The following is a 20,690-nucleotide window of genomic DNA, read 5'->3' on the forward strand; positions in this document are numbered from 1 at the left end:
CTCTCTTTGTTGTTCTTACTGGGATGAAAACATCAGAGTTAGAGTTTGATCAGGTGTCAACTCGTCATGTTTACAGACTGAATTGAATTAATTATGCTGAAGTTTTCCATTTCATCAAATGATCCACCTGCTTGAAAAACAATGGCTGGAGTCTGCAAAGTCACTCTTTACTGCCTGTGATGTCACTTGAGTCAGCATTGGCTGAAAGTACAAGTCTGAAACTGAAACAAATCTGTTTTTGTGGAGTTACGAAGAGGGAGCTTACCAGACTTCTGGAGCTGCTCTTCATCTCTGCAGCAGGGAACATTAGCCGTGACGAGCACGACTCACTCCAACTGTGTTTTCTCAGAGATCTGCTGGACTCGCCCTGATCATCACGATCTCTGGAGACAGAAAAGACTTTACAGCTTTACAGCTGAAGCTGTTGCTTTCTTTTGGATGTACAAAATTCATTTTTAACTCTGTCTGACACTCTGGACCAGTCAGCTGGTCTTCAGTGAACTGGACTTCACAACAAGCAAGTCCAGTTGCCTTTGGACTGAGTCTAGACTTGCATGTGGTTCAGTGTTTATTGTGATTGTTAAGAATGTGTATATGTATAAAGGAGCTTTCCTCATGAAGTACAGATGAACTTAATGTGTTACAGTCTGTCTGTTACCGTTACAGTCAGTTACATGCCCACATTGACATCTGTTGGCTTTTAGTCTCTTTTCAGTTTCACACACATTTAAACATGAAGAAAAAGAAGGAGGTGACATATCTGGACCTGTTCACCTGTACCTGCTCACCTGTACCTGCTCCCCTATTGCTGCCCACCTGTCCATGGAAACGGTGAAGAGTCAGAGTATAACTCTCAGTTGCTTATTCAGCTGTTTCTACAGCGGATAATGAGCTGGAGCTGAAACTGACTGCGAGGCTTCATTTCTTCAGTGTCTGTTATTAGTTACCAAGCAGCCATAATTCTAACAACATGTGAAAGATGCTCGTTAAAGAAACGTTACTTCCACAGAGTCACTGAAAGGAATGAAGCTCATTCATCATCAGCTTCAAACTGTACACAAACACAACGCGTGTGTGGGCACGCACTCACACACACACACACACACACACACACACACACACACACACACACACACACACACACACACACATACGCACACACAATGCGTGTGTGTATTCTCTCCTTATAATACATAATTGTCTGGTAGTACTAATACTTTTTACACAGTATTACTTTTTTCTTGATATATGAATTTTTTAAATATCAAACAGCTGTACTGCTGACAGACCCCTTTTTCATGGAAAACTACTTTCTCAAAATTATTATTCTTCTCCTGTATGTCCTGTGCGTCGTTCATAATGTTTCGCCTTTATTCTCACAATTTCAAAAGTTAAAAGAGAAATAACAGAATTTTGTGCAAAAAAAAAAAAATCTGTATTCAATCTACAAAGGTGCTGACAGCAAACCAGCTTTGTGTTTAATATGTGTCCTGTTCTGTCAGTAATTCAGACTTTAAAAGGTTTGTACTGGTCCAGCGGTGCGGCGGTCCTGCACCTTCAGACTGATGTTAATTAAGAAAAACCTGAATGACAAACAGCTGCAGAAATCTGCTCTGTGAATTTCATTTGGAAAGAAAAGCAAAAGTAACAGAAATACCTAAAGTCTGTTTTTTGTCCCTCAAACCCCTTCAGATAAGATCGAATCTGTGTTAAACTGAGTGAACTCATAACACATGATTCCTGTTTCTGCCTCAGACACAATCAGACTAAAGTGGATTCAGCTTCAGACTAATCAGGAATTCTTTTGTGCCATGAACACAAACAGATGATGAGCAGACTGCTGCTTTCATTCAGGTCAAGACACTTCAAAAAAAATCAAATCAAAGTGGGGAAACTTGTGCTGAGGCAAACTGTGATCAGTTTGTTTATTTCAACGAATCCATGGTGTCTTTCTGCTTGAATCGGAATAAAACCTCGTATCAGGTCTGGCGTGTTGCAGGTGTGGCTGCGGGGCCGCACGTGTCTGGTTTCTCCTCCGGGAGAGGCGGGGACAGTTCGGGGGGGCGGTGATGAAGAGGAGGAGCAGCTAGGCTCGGTTCAGTCTGTCGCAACGTTTTCTTCTTTTCTTTGTTTCATGGGAAAAGTTCTGATGGACAAACTCTGACCGGATCAAACCGGATTAAATGTGGATTAAAGGCTGAGGACCAGCGGGACCTGGAGCGGGACCCGAGCCGATCACAGGAGACTGGACTCAGCTTCAGGTTCGAATTCTAGGTTTTTGGACCAGAATCCGGATAATGGGTCGGGCGGACCGACGGACTTAGTGGAAACTTTTATTGTTGTCTCCGTGGAGATGCGAGTTTTCCCCGCCAGCTGAGGATGACACTGATGACGCTCTGATCCATCGATATCTTATATTGATTGTGTATTGATCAGCGGGATGGCCGCGCTCCTCCTGCTGCTACTCGCGATCTGGACCTGTGGACACGCTAAGGGCGCGTTCTCGCCGCGATCCTCCTACAGCCTGTACGCCGGCGGACACGCGCACGGAGGTCGCGCTGCCAGCAGACACAGGTAGGTTGACACGTGCACGGAAAGCCTGATGATGGTGATGATGAGGAGGAGGAGGAGGAGAAGGAGGAGGAGGGTAGAGATGATGAAGGAGGTGACGTCAGGGTTTGGTGACCTCACCACAAACACAGTTACTGTGTGTGCGCGCGCACAGCAGCTTCGCTGAGCAGTCTTTGGACTGGAGTGTGGCTGCACAGCAGGTATTTTATTGTGAAAGAGTGGACAGAGAGTGTCAGAAGGTTGTTGGTTTGACTCTCGGGCTGATTCTGCAGGTTTGACGTCACAGGCAGCCAGCAGAGAGACCAGCTGCCGATGTCAGTATGATGTCACAGAACACCTGTGACATCACCTCTCTGCTGGGTTTCCATGGAAACTCTCAGGAGCCCCTGATACTGTTTGTGTTCAGTTTGTCTCAGATGAACATCTCAGCTGATTTAAATCTGTTTTTCATGTTGATGCATTTTAATGTCTCAACCGTTGAGTGATTTTAAACCCTTCTGCTTCCACTGACACACACAGATAAACTATGTAACACTGACACACGCACATCCCTCAACACTTTAATGCTCTTCACTGTCAGGCTTTTATTCTGACACCTCCTTCTGTCCAGTTTTCACTTCACGAACACCACCAATACACAAGCTGCAGATCAGTTTTTATCAGTGCATGCGGTCTCATCCACCTGCGCACATTTTCAAATTGCATATGAAGTAATAAAGTGCAAATGTGTGTAAAAAGTGTCTCTGGTGGGTGTAAAAAATGCGTACATAAAAACAGAAACAGACTGAGGGAATAAATAATGACATTCAAGAAACATGTGACTCTCCGGTGAAGAACTGAAAACATCAGATCTGTGTGGAGGACGAGGAAGCTGTAACCTTCCTCACATGAACACATGAAACAAGAGATATGTCTGATCTCCATCATGTCTCAGGTGAACTGCTGAGCCTCGACCTGAGGAGGTGTCCCTCCTGAGTTGATTCGTGTTTGTTTAAAGGTTGTTTAGTTTCGTGATATACAAGTCAGAGCATTCCTCGCTGATGGCTTTGTGTTTGGGTGTGCAGTCGATCTGGTGGAAGCGTTTCAGTCTTAGTGTGTTGCTGCTTTGAAAAACACTGAGATGTGGTGTTTGTTGAAAACCGTCCTGAGTTTCTGAGATACTCCAGACACGTATGGAATGACGATGTTGTTCTGCTTGGTCTTCTTTTCTTCACTATGCACAGTCTTGGTGTTCTTCCTGGATCCTGTTAGGGAATCCACAAGCTTTAAGGGTAAGCGTTAAGGATATATAGCCTAAATATATACACAAGTATAGATACCCAAAGTATAATGTAGTTTGCCACGATATAAATGTGGCTTTTTACCTAGATTAATATAGGGAATTGTGTTTTTCGGAGAACAACTAGACACACCATTAGAAAAACATATGTAATATAATCATTTTCTGTGGTACTGTTAGCAATTTTTATTAAACTTGGACAAGGGTAAAGCTTCATACTGTGGCTATATTGTGTTTACAGCTAATATGATCCAGATATAGTCATATAGGGTTGCTGTTCTCAGCACTCACCACGTCATCTTCAAAACAACTACCAACTGCAATAAAGTACAAACAATTTAGATTAATGAAATGGCCTTAAAACAACTAATTCCAACCCCTCTTGTTCATTTTACACAAGTTCTAGTGGTAGCTTTTCTCAATAGCAACACTAGCTGGTGGAGTTGTTGTACAGGAATGAATAATCAGAACTTCAGAAGCAGATCAGTTTAAGCTACATTGTCTCAAATGAAGGACTTCTGCTCCCCAAGACATAGTGGGCCATCTTAGTAAAGGACTAGTCCTTACTGTGAAACCATCCCTTACAGTAAACTTGCACCTGTCATTTACACTGTATGAGAAAATGAGAGAGAGTCTGAGAGTCTGTTGTTGTGTGGGGGAGGGAGACAGCAGGACAGCAAATTAGCCTCAGAAATCACCACTGACTGGATAAAATCACTGAGGGGCTGTAGCTGAGAAAATAAAAGGTAGGCAAACCATAGATGACCTCTGGCTAAACCACTGAGTAATGGTAAACTAAGAGAGGTGAGTAAGCCCCTGTGTTGAAAAAGGTGGCTAAACTCTGTTTATATGTGTTTCCCCTCCATTACATCCCACATAATATGAACATAATCATAATATGAACAGTCACGTGACACTGAAAAGAGCTGACTCCCGTCTCTCTCCACAGTCGAATCCTCTCCGGTCAATGAGCTAACGATAGGGCTGGTAAAATTAGCTAAATTGACTTGTTTGACATTTCAGCAACAGAACAATGTTACTTTTAGCTAATTTAAAGTTTGGCTGGAGCCAGTGTGCCAAGCAGGTTCATTCAACATACACATTTTCTGTGTTCTATTTTCAGTCCATGATTGAATTTAAGGCATTGGCATGTTTCAACAACTGATTGCAGTAACTACGTGATAACAGGTGAACTGTTTAAAAAAAAAAAAGACAAAAAAAAAGAAGACAAAAAGTGAAATACCAAAACCATAATTTTATGCCCCTTACATGAATCTTGGGCTGCATTTGTTCTGCTTGTGCTAAGGTGGCACAGACTGTAGAATTCCTGCATCTCCATAAGATCTTTATCTCCTCAACCAATTAACTCATATTCACATAATGCCAGTGGATGGAAACAAGAATTCATTCAAATTTTCCTTTTGTGTATTTTACAACTAGTATTTACACACTATTATGTACCAGTAGTATTGCACAGATTATTGCACAGATTATTGTACAGATTATTACACATATTATTGTACTGATTACTTGGAGCAGTTTCTGTTGTGCAGTCTGACGGCTGCAGGAAGGAATGACCTGCGATACCTCTCCTTCACACACTTTGGATGTAGCATCCTATCACTGATGGAGCTCCTCGGTGCAGTGAGTGTGTGTTGGAGGGGGTGGAAGTCATTGGCTGTCATGGAGGACAGCCTGGCTGTCATCCTCCTCTCCCCCACCTCCTCCACCTGGGGCATCCCAGATCACTTCACTTCACTTCACTTCACTTCACTTCACTTCACTTCACTTCACTTCACTTCACTTCACTTCAATTCAATTCAATTCAATTCAATTTGTATAGGGCCAAATCACAACAGAAGTTGTCTCAGGTCACTTCCCATACAGAGCTGGTACAGACCGAGTTCTTTTATCTACAGAGACCCAATAATTCAATACACAAGACAGACAGACAGACAGACAGACAGACAGACAGACAGACAGACAGACAGACAGACAGAAATGCAGTCAGAGAGACAGAGAGACAGACAGACAGACATGCAGTCACAGTAACAGTGACAGTGGATATAATAACAGCAGTAGCAGTTGCAGTGGATGTCAGGCAGGGCCAAGGCAGGAGATGCAGCTGAAATCCACAATCCAGATTCAGCCACTGTCCATGGGAACCTGCAAGACGACAAAGCACAGAGACTCCGGGGAAGGAGCTAAGTTAGTAACACGCCGTGGTAGGACATGAGAGCGTGCAGATGGAGAGGGACAGAAGGACGGAGGAGCTCGGTGTGTCTTTGGATGTCCCCCGACAGTCTAATCCTATAGCAGCATAACTAGGGGCTGGTCCAGGACCAGCCTGAGCCAGCCCTAACTATAAGCTTTATCAAAGAGGACAGTTTTAAGACGACTCTTAAATGTAGAGACAGTGTCTGCCTCCCGGACAAAGACTGAAGATGGTTCCACAGGAGAGGAGCTTGATAGCTAAATGCTCTGACTCCTGTTCTGCTTTTTGAGACTTTAGGAACCATAAGTAGAAATGCATTCTGGGAACGCAGTGTTGGAGTAGGGCAATAAGGTACTATGAGCTCTTTAAGATAAGAAGGTGCCTGGCCATTTATGGCTTTGTAAGTAAGGAGGAGAATTTTAAACTCTATTCTAAACTTTACAGGGAGCCAGTGCAGAGCGGCGAGTATTGGAGAAATATGATCTCGCTTCCTGGTTTTTGTCAGAACACATGCTGCAGCGTTCTGGAGCAACTGGAGAATATTCAGCAACCAATTTGGGCAGCCTGATAGTAAAGAATTGCAATAATCCAGCCTGGAAGTTACGAATGCATGGACTAGTTTTTCTGCATCATCTTGAGACAAAATATGCCTGATTTTTGCGATATTACGTAGGTGAAAAAAGGCAGTCCTTGAAATTTGTTTTACATGGGAGTGAAAGGACATGTCTTGGTCAAAGATAACTCCCAGATTCTTTACAGTGGTGCTGGAGGCCAGCGCAATGCCATCCATAACTGCTATGTCATCAGAAAGTGACCTTCTAAGATGTTTAGGGCCTACTACTATAACTTCAGTTTTGTCCGAGTTTAGCATCAGAAAATTGCAGGTCATCCAGGTCTTTATGTCATGAAGACATGCTTGTAGTCTAGTTAACTGACTGGTTTCTTCCGGCTTCATTGATAAATATAGCTGGGTATCATCTGCATAGCAATGAAAATTTATTGAGTGTTCCTGATAATCTTACCTAAAGGAAGCATATATAAGGTGAATAGAATTGGTCCAAGCACAGAACCCTGCGGAACTCCATAGCTGACTTTAGTGAGCACAGAGGAGTCGTCATTAACGCGTACAAACTGAGAGCGATCTGACAAGTAGGATTTAAACCAGCTTAGCGCAGATCCCTTAATGCCAATGAAGTGTTCCAGTGTCTGCAATAGGATGCCATGGTCAATGGTGTCAAATGCAGCACTAAGATCCAATAAGACTAGTACAGAGACAAATCCTTTATCAGATGCAATTAGAAGCTCATTTGTAACTTTAACCAGTGCTGTCTCTGTGCTATGATGCACTCTAAATCCTGACTGGAAATCCTGGAATAAACTATTATTGTTTAGAAAGTCGCACAGCTGATTGGCAACTGCTTTCTCAAGAGTTTTTGAGAGAAAGGGAAGGTTGGATATCGGTCTATAGTTGGCTAAAACCCCTGGATCAAGAGTAGGCTTTTTCAGTAGCGGTTTTATCACAGCTACTTTAAAGGACTGTGGTACGTAGCCTGTTGATAAAGACAGATTGATCATGTCTAAAACTGAAGAGTCAATTAGAGGTAATACTTCTTTAAACAGCTTAGTCGGGATAGGATCTAAAATACAGGTAGATGATTTTGATGATGAAATTATTGTAATTAGTTGGTGAAGGTCAACAGGAGTAAAACAGTCTAAAACTGCGACAGACTGAGTAACAGTTTCTACGGTTTCTGTGTTTGAAGACAAAACAGTACCTGTTAACGGCAGGAGTTGATGAATTCCCAGGTTTTGAATTTGACCCACGTGTCGTCCACATATCTAAACCAGTGGCTCAGTGCTATTCCTCTGAAGTTCAGGGCTCTGCCTTCTACTTCTTCCATGTAGAGGTTGGTTGGATGCCTCCTACCTTAGCATCCAACCAACCCAAGATGAGGGAGAGGAACTTTTTACATAAAGGTGTGCAATATCTGTTGTGTGGACATCTTTGGGATTTTGAAAATCTGACACATTCAGGGTGCCCTGATAGTACAACATGCCTCCTATGTACTAAGACTGTCCTCACCGCAGCAGCCTGGGTTCAGTCCCAACCCATGGCCCATTTTTGCATGTCGCCCTCCATCTGTCTCCCCCCTTTTCTGCCTCTCTTTTACTATCAAATGAAGACCAAAAAGTCGTGTATATATATATATATATATATATATATATATATACACACCATGATATAACATTACATGTGTAGTGATAAATGATGCTGGCCATGCATCCACCCCTGATTACATCCATGGTGCTACTACAGCTTAAAATTATTTAAATCTCTGTTCTGGTGGTGTTCCCCAATTTCCCATTTGGGGGATAAAGTGTTATCTTATCTTATCTTATCTTATCTTATCTTATCTTATCTTATCTTATCTTATCTTATCGTAACAGAACACACAAACACACGCACAATGTAAATACACAAACACACATATGTAAATACACACAAATATTTGTAAAGGAACACATCTGTAAACACACACAAACCTCTGTAAACACACTTGCGCACACACGCACACACATTTGTAAACAAAAACATCTATAAACACACACGCACTTACAGTACAACAACACACATCTGTAAACACACAAACACACATCTGTAGACACACAAAAATGCACATCTTTAAACACACACACACACACACACACACACACACACACACACACACACACACACACACACACACACACACACCCCTCTGTTTGGCAGTGAAGCAGCTGTGATGTCATCAGCAGCAAACGCCTGAATGATTCATTTCCTGTAGAGAGACAGACATCACTGTATGTGTGTGTGTGTGTGTGTGTGTGTGTGTGTGTGTGTGAGAGAGAGAGAGAGAGAGAGAGAGAATCCTGCAGACATAAAATCACCACTTTTCTCTCTGGTCATAGCTCAGCTTCAGTTTTATTCATCAACTCATTCTGTTACTAGAACTTAGAAAGCTGAATTTAAATGAAAACACTGAAACTGAACTCTGCTGATCACACACACATCAGTAAACACACACACACACACACACACACACACACACACACACACACACGTCACATTGCTAACACTGCTCAAAAGTGACTGCCTCTTCACCTGGCTAGCTTAGCTAGTACCACGTTTATTCTTAGCCTGGTTGCTATTGCTTTTGCTAGCTGGTCTCTGAATCAGCTAAACATTCTGGCCATTTGTGGACACTGTCTTGCTGGCATACTCACGCTTACAAGGCGACATCAGATGGTGGAAGTGGGATGTTAAAGACAAAGATAATGTAATCCTGGGGTTTCTAACTACTTTTCTTCTGCCCAACCTCTCCACCTTGGGTTCATCCTGCAGTGGTGACAGAGTCGAGTACTCAGCCTTTGTTGCACTCAATGATGTCACTCTTGCCTTGCCTGGTTCTGCAACCACCAGAGGGAGTCGATCCTTTCAGCCAAGTTCCTAGTTAATTCAGTTCAATTCAGTTCAATTCAATTCAATTTTATTTGTATAGCGCCAAATCACAACAGAAGTTGTCTCAGGACACTTTCCATATAGAGCTGGTACAGACCAAACTCTTTTATCTACAAAGAAACCAACAATTCCCCCATGAGCAAGCACTTGGCGACAGTGGCGAAGAAAAACTTCCTTTTAACAGGCAGAAACCTCGAGCAGAACCAGACTAGGCCCCAGATTAGGCCCCTCCTTGAGGCTAACCCCATTTCTCAAGCTTGCTGCACTCTCTGCAACTCAAAGCTGTGGTCTTGGTCAAGAGTGGCACCCCCTCCCACCACTCTCAACCTGTTCAGTTGAACAACAAATTCCACAAATTCCAAGCACTGGACAATTACAGTTAGGCATTTTGCAGACGCTTTTATCCAAAGTGACGTACAGATGAATTCACACACCGATGGCGCAGCATCAGGGGCAGTTCTCTTGGGGTTCAGTATCTTGTCCAAGGATACTTCGGCATGTGGACTGCCAAGGCCAGGGATAGAACCACAAACCTCCTGATCTTTGGATGACTGCTCTACCTCCTGAGCTACAGCCGTCCCAAGGGAGATGGACTACACTCTCCAGACTCTTGAGGTGGTTGGAAACACCCCGGCCATCACAGACCTTGCCATAAACCTGCTGCCCTCAGCTTCCATTGCCGCCAGTGATCGGCTTGGCTCCTGCGGCCCAAGCACTGCCTGTCTGGAATGCTCTGCTGGCATTCTATTGAACTGTCTGCCTGTTCCTCCTCTGAGGAGTCTGCATCTCTGGCTTGGCTGCTGCTGCAGCTCTAACTGCTCACCTGCCTTCTGCTGTCACCTTGGTGCAGCATCGGTGGTTCTTGTCATGTAGCTCTGTGGTGTAGCATGTAGCAGTATGTGGTGGCTGAATCTTCTACTGTCTATGTGCCTGCATGAGGGTCATTACACCCATTGCCCAGCGGCTTATTAAAACTCAACACTCTGCCTCTGCAGTCATAGTCCATGTCGGCATAAATGACTTAAAAAAGCAGATAGCCTTCATCCCTCCAAGGAAGGTTCATGCAAACACTGAGTTGACTTTGCACTCCTGTAGTGGTTTTACCTCCTGGCCTGCATTGAGTCCACATGACTTTATCTGCTGTAATAATTCCAGTCCAGCTAAAACCCATATTTCAGTTTTCTTTGCTCTTTTAAACTATGAGTCTTTCATTCACAGTGATCTAATTAAACCTGGCTTAAACCTGTGGAGTGCTCTCCTCTAGTGGAGCTCTGCCCACCCAGTTACAATTATCTGAATGCACCTAGTTTACTGGCTGTAGTGGGGGTATTACAGCTAACTGTTTCATATCATTTTCCTTTTAGTTTTGGTTGTTTAATCAGTTTTGAAATTTTACTTTTAGACATTGTGCGTGATAACCCAATTTGTTGTGTAAATTATGTATTTATCGACCACCCAACTCAAATATGGGTTTTCTCAGTGAAGTTACTGTCCTCTCTTTTGCTTAAATTTGATAGGCCCATAGTTGATGACTTTGACATTCGAATTGAAAACCCTCGAACTCATTTGCCACAGATTTTTTTAACCTTGTGCTGCATGTCTCTCATGACCACAGGAACACTACTGTAGGAGCCACATTTAAGTTTTGTACGTTGTACATTATTCACTTACATTTTTTCTATTTTGTGGAATTACATGAGTGTGTATCCTCTACAGGTGGTGGAAGTGCCACCCTTTAAATGGCTTTATGGTCTTTAAAACATTTGCATCTTTATCTTTGTATTTTCTTTAATTTACAATAAATGACCGGCAACAGTTAAGAGTCAAACTCTCTCCCATTGTATTCTTTTTGGACACAAACTGCGAGTCTCTCACTACATCACCTGCTTTCTTTGTGTGGCACGAACATATGTGACCAGCCTCAAGAAAACCAGCAACAAGTGTTCCAGGGGGCATTTGCAGATTGTGAAAGTGACATCTGGTATCTGATAGCCCACAAGACAGAAACTATTGTAGTAGTTTGAACAACGGTTATCAAATGGAAATGGAAATTCTTTTGTTACAAAAAGCCCCTGAATAAAAATGAAAAACAAGAAAGGTAACATACTTAAGAGTTAGAAGGAGCAAATGTAGATACTTATTTCTAATGTTAAATAAAATAAAATAAATTCTGTCACTCTGTGGTGCATTGGGATGGATCAGTCTGTTGCTGAATGAGCTGAATGAGTCGAGTCAAGTCAAGTCAAGTCAACTGTATTGTCAATACTGCTATATGTACAGAACATTAACAGAGGCCAGCACTTGATGATCATAATCTCCACGAGGGGTGAACAGTGTCTACAAATCACCACAGCATCTTGAGACCAAGCACCCCTGATATAAACACAGACCCTGCCGCCATGGGTCTAACCTCCTTCAATGAGGGCTCTGTCTGCTTGGTAGCATGTTAGCCAGTCCAGCTGGATGGCGGAGTCCAGTATGCTGTTATTGAGCCATGTTTCCACAAAAACGAAAACACAGCACTCTCTCACGGTCTGCTGGGTCGATCTCAGAAGGTGTGTATAGTCCAGTTTGTTGTCCAAGGAGCATACATTGGTGAGTACAATAGATAGTGTAGCTGGTTTGTGTGGATTTGCCGCTAGCCTTGCCCAGATATCCCCACGCTTTCCCCGCTTCTGCCTCCTTTTGCACCACCTGCGGCACTTCCTCTGCAGGTGTGCTGCAGTAGTGGGGGTCGGTGTTGAAATGGGCCGCTGGAGTAGGCCAAGGTCGAACACACCGATGAAGACAAACTTGTGGACACCACATTATCGGGACAGAGAGGAGCCGCTGCGTCCACACGCACCGCCATCACTACTACTACTCTTCGTCGTATTCTTCATGTCTTCATCTTCAGCTAAGGTCAACTGTAGATTAAGGATGTTCTCCAGTGTAATGCAGTCGCTCTCATCGATTTCTTCAGTTTCATCTTCTAGTTCAGGTTCAGAATCAGAAGTGAGATGGTTGTCAGCATAACCAGAAGCTGCATAAGTAGCCATGTGGTTCCCTTTTAACGTGCAGCTGATTGGCCAAAAAAAGAACAGACGCATGTGAATAGCCAAAGAAAGCCAGTATGCTAATTTACTGTTGAATCGACACACCCCCAACTAGGACCGAGAATTTCCGCTAAAACAACCCAAATTCAAATACAAAGTTTATGGTTTTAAGGCCCCAATACTGTTATTTGAAACATGGAGTGGCTTCTTGATGATTTCAACTTACATATTCTGCTAAAAAGCGAATATCACTAATTAAAAAAAAAAAATCCATTTTCCTTGTTTACTCAACTCGCGCCTGGCCGACTTGTTGCTGGTTTTCTTGTGTCGGGTCACATATAAGAAAATAGGATTTAGGGATGAAAGGAAAAAACAAAAACCTAAGAAAGAAACATTCTTCTTTTAATGGTCCTCTTTTTTCCACAAACTGTTATTGTGATTGAACCTTTTTAACTTTTGAAGTTCTTTTCTTGAATTATTCATGACCTATTATTGATATATTTATTCTATTTATATGTATGTATATACAGGTGTGTAGGCTTTGATGTGTGTGTGTGCAGGCATGTATGTATGTATGTATATGTGTATATGTATGTGTATGTATATATGTGTGTGTGTGTGTGTGTGTGTGTGTGGTGTGTGTATGTGCATAGATATATATATTTTTATGCATAGTTTTAATTTTCCTTTATATATATATTTATTAGTTCTTATTAAAATTTATAAAAGGATAATTATAAATGGCCTCTCACTGCAGCCAGAGCCCCAATTAATCCCTGCTTTTAATAAAAGCCCTTACCCAAACCTAACCCACAGTTGCATATAATGACTCTGTGAGACTGCTGTCAAAGATGCCCAGACACTGTAGTGCCAATCAAATGTTTGCGGACTGTGGGGTTCGCACTTGTCCTGCTGCGCTTTGGCATTATTGTTATAAATTCATGTGTAGACTTATTAGCTCATCTAATGCTATTATACAGACTCTGGTTTGTCCTGAGATCAGCTCAGTGAGATTTACGTCACAACTGTGGAATCATTGGTGCTCATGCCTTTGCAAAATAGGTGGTTGAGAACTGTTTTATATCTTTGTATACTGTAAATATAACTGTAATTATTTGCAGTGTTCCTTTTATACATTTTTTTTACTTAACTGTGGATCATGTGTCTGCACTTGTGTCCTTAATAAAGATTAAGTGAATGAATGAATGAATGAATGAATGAATGAGTGAGTGAGTGAATGAATGAATGAATGAATGAATGAATGTTAGCTTCTGTCTCCCTGCAGATCCTCAGAAACACTGCAGCTCATATGTGTCCCCCCTCTAGTCCATAGAATTCCTACAAAATTCTTAAAATCCATCCTGTCTTTCCTGTCTGAGGTACCAGCCTGCTGTCTCACCTCTAGGTCTGTCCCTGATTGTTTTAAATCACCAGCATTCAGACACTTCTTAGAAAGCCCCTCTAGACTCAGACCAGATAAAGAACTATGACCAATCTCCAAGGTATTCTTATCCAGTATCCTTGAAAAAATGTCAGTCACAAACTCCTGAAGTTGGTTGGTCATAAAATCTTTGAGAAATTTCAATCTGGCTTTTGTCATGAGTAAAGTACAGAGAATTGTTTACTGAGAGGAACCAGTGATGCTCTTTTTATTTGACCTGACTGGCTTCATAGCTGAGTTCTGGTTCAGCTTTATGGCGTCATTCCTCTTTGATAAATAGATCTTTCTGAATGTCTGTATCAACAGTCATGTGTCCTCCTCAGCTCCTGCTGTGTGGTGTCCCTCAGGGGTCAGCCCTTCACCCAGTGCTGTTTTCATTGGACCTGCTTCCTCTAGGCAATTTCTTCAGCTGCTTTCAGGCCCAATCATATCACTGTTATGCCGATGATCCACAGATCTATTTCTCTATTAAGCACAAAAACCTGAATCAAACGTCTTTCCCCGTGATTGCTTAGCTGCCACCAAAGGATGGATATCCCACAACTTCCTCCATCTAAACCCTGACAAAACAGACATTCTTTTAAATTCTTTCTATTTCTATTCTTTTAACTGACCCTGATAACTTTTTCTCTGCAGTCAATCAGTTTATTGGTCCATTTCACTCTATTATCAAATATACTGCTAAGAATCTTTGATCAGTTTATGACTTGGCATGTTTCTGAGCTTGTTCATTCCTGTTTTCTTCATATGAGAGCTGTCACAAACATCAGATGTCTGTTGTCTTCTACAGATGTTGTAAAGTATTTATTCACACTTTCATTTTTTGCCTCCTTCATTATTGTAATTCTAGATGTGCCTCAGTCATGCTACTCTAAACCCTTGTCAGTTAGTTCAGAGTGCAGCTGTCAGGCTATTAACTAGAACCAGCTGTTGGTTCCACATTACCCCTGGTCTTGCTTCCCTCTTTTGGTTTCCTGTTAGATTCAGAATAAACTACAAGTCCCTGTTGATTACTTATTAGACTCTGCATGAACCTGGCCTGGTCTGATCTCCTCACATATTCCACTTGTCGACCGTTCTGATCCTCTTTATCCATCCCCGCTCTGTATGCAAAACAGACCCCTCTAGTTAGTAGGCAAAGGTAATTGTTTATTCATTTATATTTTCTGTGTGTGAAGCACTTTGTTTGAAAAAGTGCCATATACATAAAGCTTTGTTTACTTACACAGTAAACACACACACACACACACACACACACACACACACACACACACACACACACACACACACACACACACACACAGTAAACTCACAAACACACATCTGTAAACATACACAAACACACATGTGTAAACACACTCACACTGTAAAAACACACATTTGTAAACACAGACACAAACATCTATAAACACATAGCAAACATAAACACACACAGATATCAGTAAGCACACACACACACGCACGCATGCACGCACGCACACACACACACACAATCTCCATTTGGAATTGAGGCAACTGTGACGTGTAAGCAGCAAACAAACGCCCTAATGACTCATTTCCCTTAAAGAAAGTGACATCACTGCATGTGTATGAGAGAATCCTGCAGACATAAAATCTCAAGTTTTCTCTATGAAGTCTGGTTGATGGCTTAAGTTTTATTTTCTTTAAAATGTGAAGATCAGAAGAACATTAAGTCATTGTTAGTAGAAATGTTTCAATGTTTTTCTTTATTATATCTATGCAGAACCCTGCTCTCTGATTGGCTAAAATCGACAGCAGTACTTTGTAAGTTAAACAAGACAGATGAAAGAATGATATATATTATTGATATATATATTATTGATTAACAATGACATATTCATGATCGTATTCAGTCCTAGAAGATGGTTGAACAGAGGAGAAACAAGAAGTGATTTCGTGTGAGCTTGTCTAAATTTGTAACTAAGTTTTTAATAATCTGCAGTTTTTCTTTACAGAGACTGCGCTTCGATGAGTTTATATTAGCTCTGGCTGCTGGAGGTCAAAGGTCCTAGCTTGTCCTCATACAGAGGATAAAATGGCAGCAGTGAACTGACTGGAGATCAGTTACTGACTCACTGTATCCAGGGATTTCGTTGTGTATTTGCCTGCTACCTTTGTTGAAATTCTGACAAAAAAACAAAACTTTATTGTTCTTTTGTGCCTTTTATCCGCACCTGCTTTGCTGCACTTATACCAATTTCTAGAAAATCACAGTAATTGACAAATTGGTGTTATTCGTGAGTCAAACTAATGCGTACTGAAAGCTAGGTTAGTTTAACTTAACGTACAGAATTAAATAGCCCTGGATATTGAAGATCAGCAGCCTACTTTTTGAGCATCTGTATTTGACAGATCATTTTAGAAAGCAGAAATTCAACGTGGTTAAGTTCGTTTAGAGTTGGATATTTGACAGACATTCACTCTGGGTCCAGCAGCATTTTCTGACTTTGTTATACAGAGTGTTGGCTCACTTTCAAGCCCTCGGTCTTAAAGAGGTTTCACTTCAAGACCATCAATAAAAATTACTGTTTGAATGACATAAAACCATTGATACTTTTGTTTTGTCTATCCAAATAAATAGTTACATAAAGTCAGAGTCAATGTTACAATGTTTGGTTTTCATCTTTTTGTTACACCTTCTTCTAAAATTTAAATCCCTATGGACACTTTCATCCATCAAATTGTGATCCTGTGGAAGAAAATGTGTAGACACAATCATCATAATGCAAACTTCAAATCATTTGAGGTCTGCATGGAACATGCATGCTTCTTTGAAGAACAAGCTTCTTCAAACTGATTTGCTTTTTTTTTTATGTTGAAAAATTATTCATTATAACTGGTATGGTAGACAGGCTATCTGGATTATCATCCGAAAAATTTTGGGTGGGGGGCTGGGGGGTGGTGTGACCAGAGACGACAAAGAGCGTTCAGCAACCAGCGTTTAGTCCAGAGCTGTAAACAGTGGTCAGGCGCTGACTTGAGGCTGCAGTAACCATGTGAAAAATGTGTGCTGAAAGTGCTTGTGTGCCATGGAAACTGTGCCAGATAACGTCCCTGCTAAAATTTAAATCATGTGATTTTTTTTTTCAAACATTTGTCAGAAGTTTCATTCAGAAGAAGCTGCTCTTATTTCTAGTTAGTGTTGTGTTATGTATACATTCAGTTCATTTATTATCAAAGTAATATAACTTTAACAGACATTATAATTGCTCATTTAAAGCAACAAACTGTATTTTGTTTTACTTTTTTTTAGGTTTACTTTATTATCAGCTGGTTTGTCTTCTCAAACATTAAATATTATCTGGACTTTAAATGTCTGTTTGTCTCTTCAGCAGCCGCATAAGTTAAATTCCTACTTGTTCCAGATTCCAGAAAAAAAAGCACACAATTGAATCTAAACACAAAGAGACACAGTCTGCCAACATGGCTGACATAGAGACACATCAGCACATGACACCAGCACAATGCACTCAACGTTTCCTGAGATTTGAAGCCACAGCAGGACATGCACACACAAAAACACACACTGGGACTAAGAGGCTGCGTCCACTAAAGTCACTTGTTACTAAACAAAGGAATAAATGTTGTGGAGTGATGAAACACAAACTGTACTTAAATACAGTACTTGAATATATGTACTTACAGTAGTTACCCCCCACTGTTGCCTATGTGGAGACTTCCATATGCCGTGGAACTTGGGGTAATCGATGGAAGCACATTGCCATATAGGCCCCGTCATCAACCGGGTCCATGCATGACAATTAAAGAGTTTCCCCATCATCCTCCTCAGAGTAGTTGATGCCTGCTGCCTTTTACAGATGGTGTATGAGTGACATATGGGAAAAGCAGCAATGGTGGAACCATCTCTGTCTCTGACTTTGGCAAAGCCCTCTGCCAGGGGATGCATCTTTACCAGGAGCTGAAGACATCCAGCCTGTACCACATGTATTTATGGGTGATGAGGCTTTTGAAAACACCTTGACCAGGGGAAGCATGCGTCTTTCACATGTCTGGAGGATGCATATTTGGGATCTTTGTTGTATAGACTGCTTGGTGTCTCACCAAAAGTGGCAGATATAGTGCTGAGTGCTGCAAGGAGGCTAATGATGAAGAGGATGGAAGGCGTGCCCCTCTGCCGACTTCTCCTTTCCAGAAGGTGAAATTGATGGGCGCAATTAGTAGAGGTGTCTCTGTTCTGAATGTATGGCTCCGGCAAGTTGAAGATGGACATGTGCTTTACCTCCGACTGCCTCCTGTTGCCCCTGAACCTCACTTCCTCCTCTTTCTCTCTGCTGTAGGTGTCCCTTGGGTATTTCAGTTTCTTTGAGACATTTTCCAACAGAAATTTATCAGGACAGATTATGTACTTCTGCGATGCAAGAAAGCATTGACATGAAGTTAACTTAAAGTTAACTTAACATAGCATGCCAGAGCTAATCTAATTTGAGAAACTATTGCAACTATTGCACCAGGGGAATTTTCTGATTTTGAAGTGCTTTGTATATAGAAACACTTACACTTACACTTACATACTTTTTAAGTAGTAACAGCCTGACAAAGCTGTTATTTTTTTCTGATGAACAGGCTTACTCTAGCTGACTGCTGTTACCTGGTAGACCCAAGGCAAACCCCCCTTTTTTTTGTAGCACTTTTAACTCTCTGCAATCAGAAAAAATGCTTATTGCAAAAGCAACACTCAGCACTTTGTCACGCTGATGGCATCAGAATCAAATCAGAATCAGAATCGGCTACGTAACATGAATTTGACTCAATATATACTGCTCAAAAAATTACGGGAACACTTAATCATCACAGTATAACACCAAGTCAGTTAAACTTCAGGAATATCAATCTGTCCACTCAGGAAGCACAAGTGATTGTGACTTAGTTATACCTGCAAATGAAAGTGACAAGTGCAATGGAGAGGCAAAAGCAATTCAACCCCCATAAAGGGAATGATTTTGTATGTGGTGGCCACAGACAATTGCTCTCTCCTTATCCTTCCTGACTGATTCTCTAGTTTTGAGTTCTTTTAGTGTCCTTGTCACAGCTGGTAGCATAATGTGGTACCTGCAGCCCATTCAGGTTGCACAGGTAGTCCAGCTCCTCCAGAATGGCACATCCATATGTGCAGATACAAGAAGGTTTGCTGTGTCTTCCAGCACAGTCTCAAGAGCATGGAGGAGATACCAGAAGGCCGGCCGTTACACAAGAAGAGCTGTCCAGGGCCATAGAAGGGCATCAACTGGAGCAGGACCGGTATCTGCTCCTTTGTGCAGGGAGGAACAGGAGGAGCACTGCCAGAGCCCTACAAAATGACCTCCAGCAGGTTACTGGTGTGCATGTTTCTTCATGAGGGTGGCATGAGGGCCTGACGTCCTCTAGTGGGACCTGTGCTAAGAGCCCAGCAATGTGCAGCTCAATTTGGCATTTGCTAGAGAACACCAGAATTGGAAGGTCCAACACTGGTGCCCTGTTCTCTTCATACATGAGAGCAGGTTTACACTGAGCACCTTTGACTGATCCAGGTCTGGGAGGAGATTCCCCAGGACACCATCCGTTGACTCGTCAGGAGCATGCCCAGATGTTGTCGGGAGTGCATACAGGCACACGGGAGCCTCACGCACTACTGAATCACATTATGAGTCGCCGTGATGAAATTCATGCAAGTTGGATCAGCCTGTGATTTCCATTTTTACTTTGACCCCTCACATTCTCCAGGATATGAAGGGTCTGCTGTGATGCTTTCTGCCTATTCCACAGTTTGGAGGTGTGTCAGACCTGAATGGAGGGCAGGTTGGCACCAGTGATTTTATCAGCTGTCCATATAGTGCATTGCAGTCTGTTCTTGTCCCGTTGGGTGGCAGACGCATCACCGTCTCCGATGAGGTCGATGACCGTCATCTGCAGACTTAGATGGGTCTCCTGAGGTGCAGTCGTTGGTGTAGCGGGAGAAGAGCAGGGGGGAGAGCACACATCCCTGAGGGGCTCCAATACCAAATTGTAATCCAGTGCAGCCAATTCAAAAAATACACTGGCCTCAGGACAAAAGCAAGAGTCAAAAAGTTGGTGTATGGGTGTGTGTGAAGCTCTGTGTGTGAGGCTGTCAGATGAACTATATTATGAAATTTCCCCTCCAGGGGACTAATAAAGGCTTTCTGATTCTGAACTGCAGCATGTGTTTGAACATAAACTGAATTTACTGAAGAGAAACATGGAATCGGTGAATCTGTCAGAAATTTGTTTGACAGTGAAAATGTCTTTCAGTTATTTTATTTAAAGTACCTCCAGTGGGTCGGTAGGTATTTGTGGGCCACCGTGTGCAACACTCATGTTTTCATCTAATGGTTTTGCAATTTTAGCTTTATATGTTTTCATTCAGGCAAGACAGCCATGAATTCAGACAGTCAACCACAGACTTCATAATAAAACATGTAACAGTTGGAGAAACACTACAGTGTCACAAAAAATCTTCAATAGTTGCAGATCAGCTGTGCGAGAAGAAAGCAAAGTTAAAAAATTTTGCACTGTTTTGAAATCTGCCAGTCTGCCAGTGTCCTGTAACATCAGCTGGTTGTTTATACCACCTGAAAACATTTGTGCATGCTCAATTCTGACCTTACTCGACC

General features: G+C 42.0%; 2 protein-coding genes across 2 annotated transcripts in view; one reads left to right on the forward strand and one right to left on the reverse strand.

Annotated features, from left to right (window-relative positions):
* The window catches only part of zdhhc1 (zinc finger DHHC-type containing 1), a 223,812-nt gene that overhangs the window by 55,060 nt on the left and 148,062 nt on the right, over positions 1 to 20,690 (reverse strand). The window lies entirely within an intron of this gene.
* The window catches only part of LOC139336432 (EMILIN-1-A-like), a 37,655-nt gene continuing 19,078 nt past the window's right edge, over positions 2,114 to 20,690 (forward strand). The window contains exon 1 of the mRNA XM_070970552.1: positions 2,114 to 2,574. Within this exon, the coding sequence (XP_070826653.1) occupies positions 2,441 to 2,574 (134 nt within the window). The 5' untranslated portion in view covers positions 2,114 to 2,440. The remainder of the gene's footprint in view (positions 2,575 to 20,690) is intronic.

The sequence above is a fragment of the Chaetodon trifascialis genome, chromosome 1 (assembly GCF_039877785.1).
Source record: "Chaetodon trifascialis isolate fChaTrf1 chromosome 1, fChaTrf1.hap1, whole genome shotgun sequence".
Classification (NCBI taxonomy): domain Eukaryota; kingdom Metazoa; phylum Chordata; class Actinopteri; order Chaetodontiformes; family Chaetodontidae; genus Chaetodon; species Chaetodon trifascialis.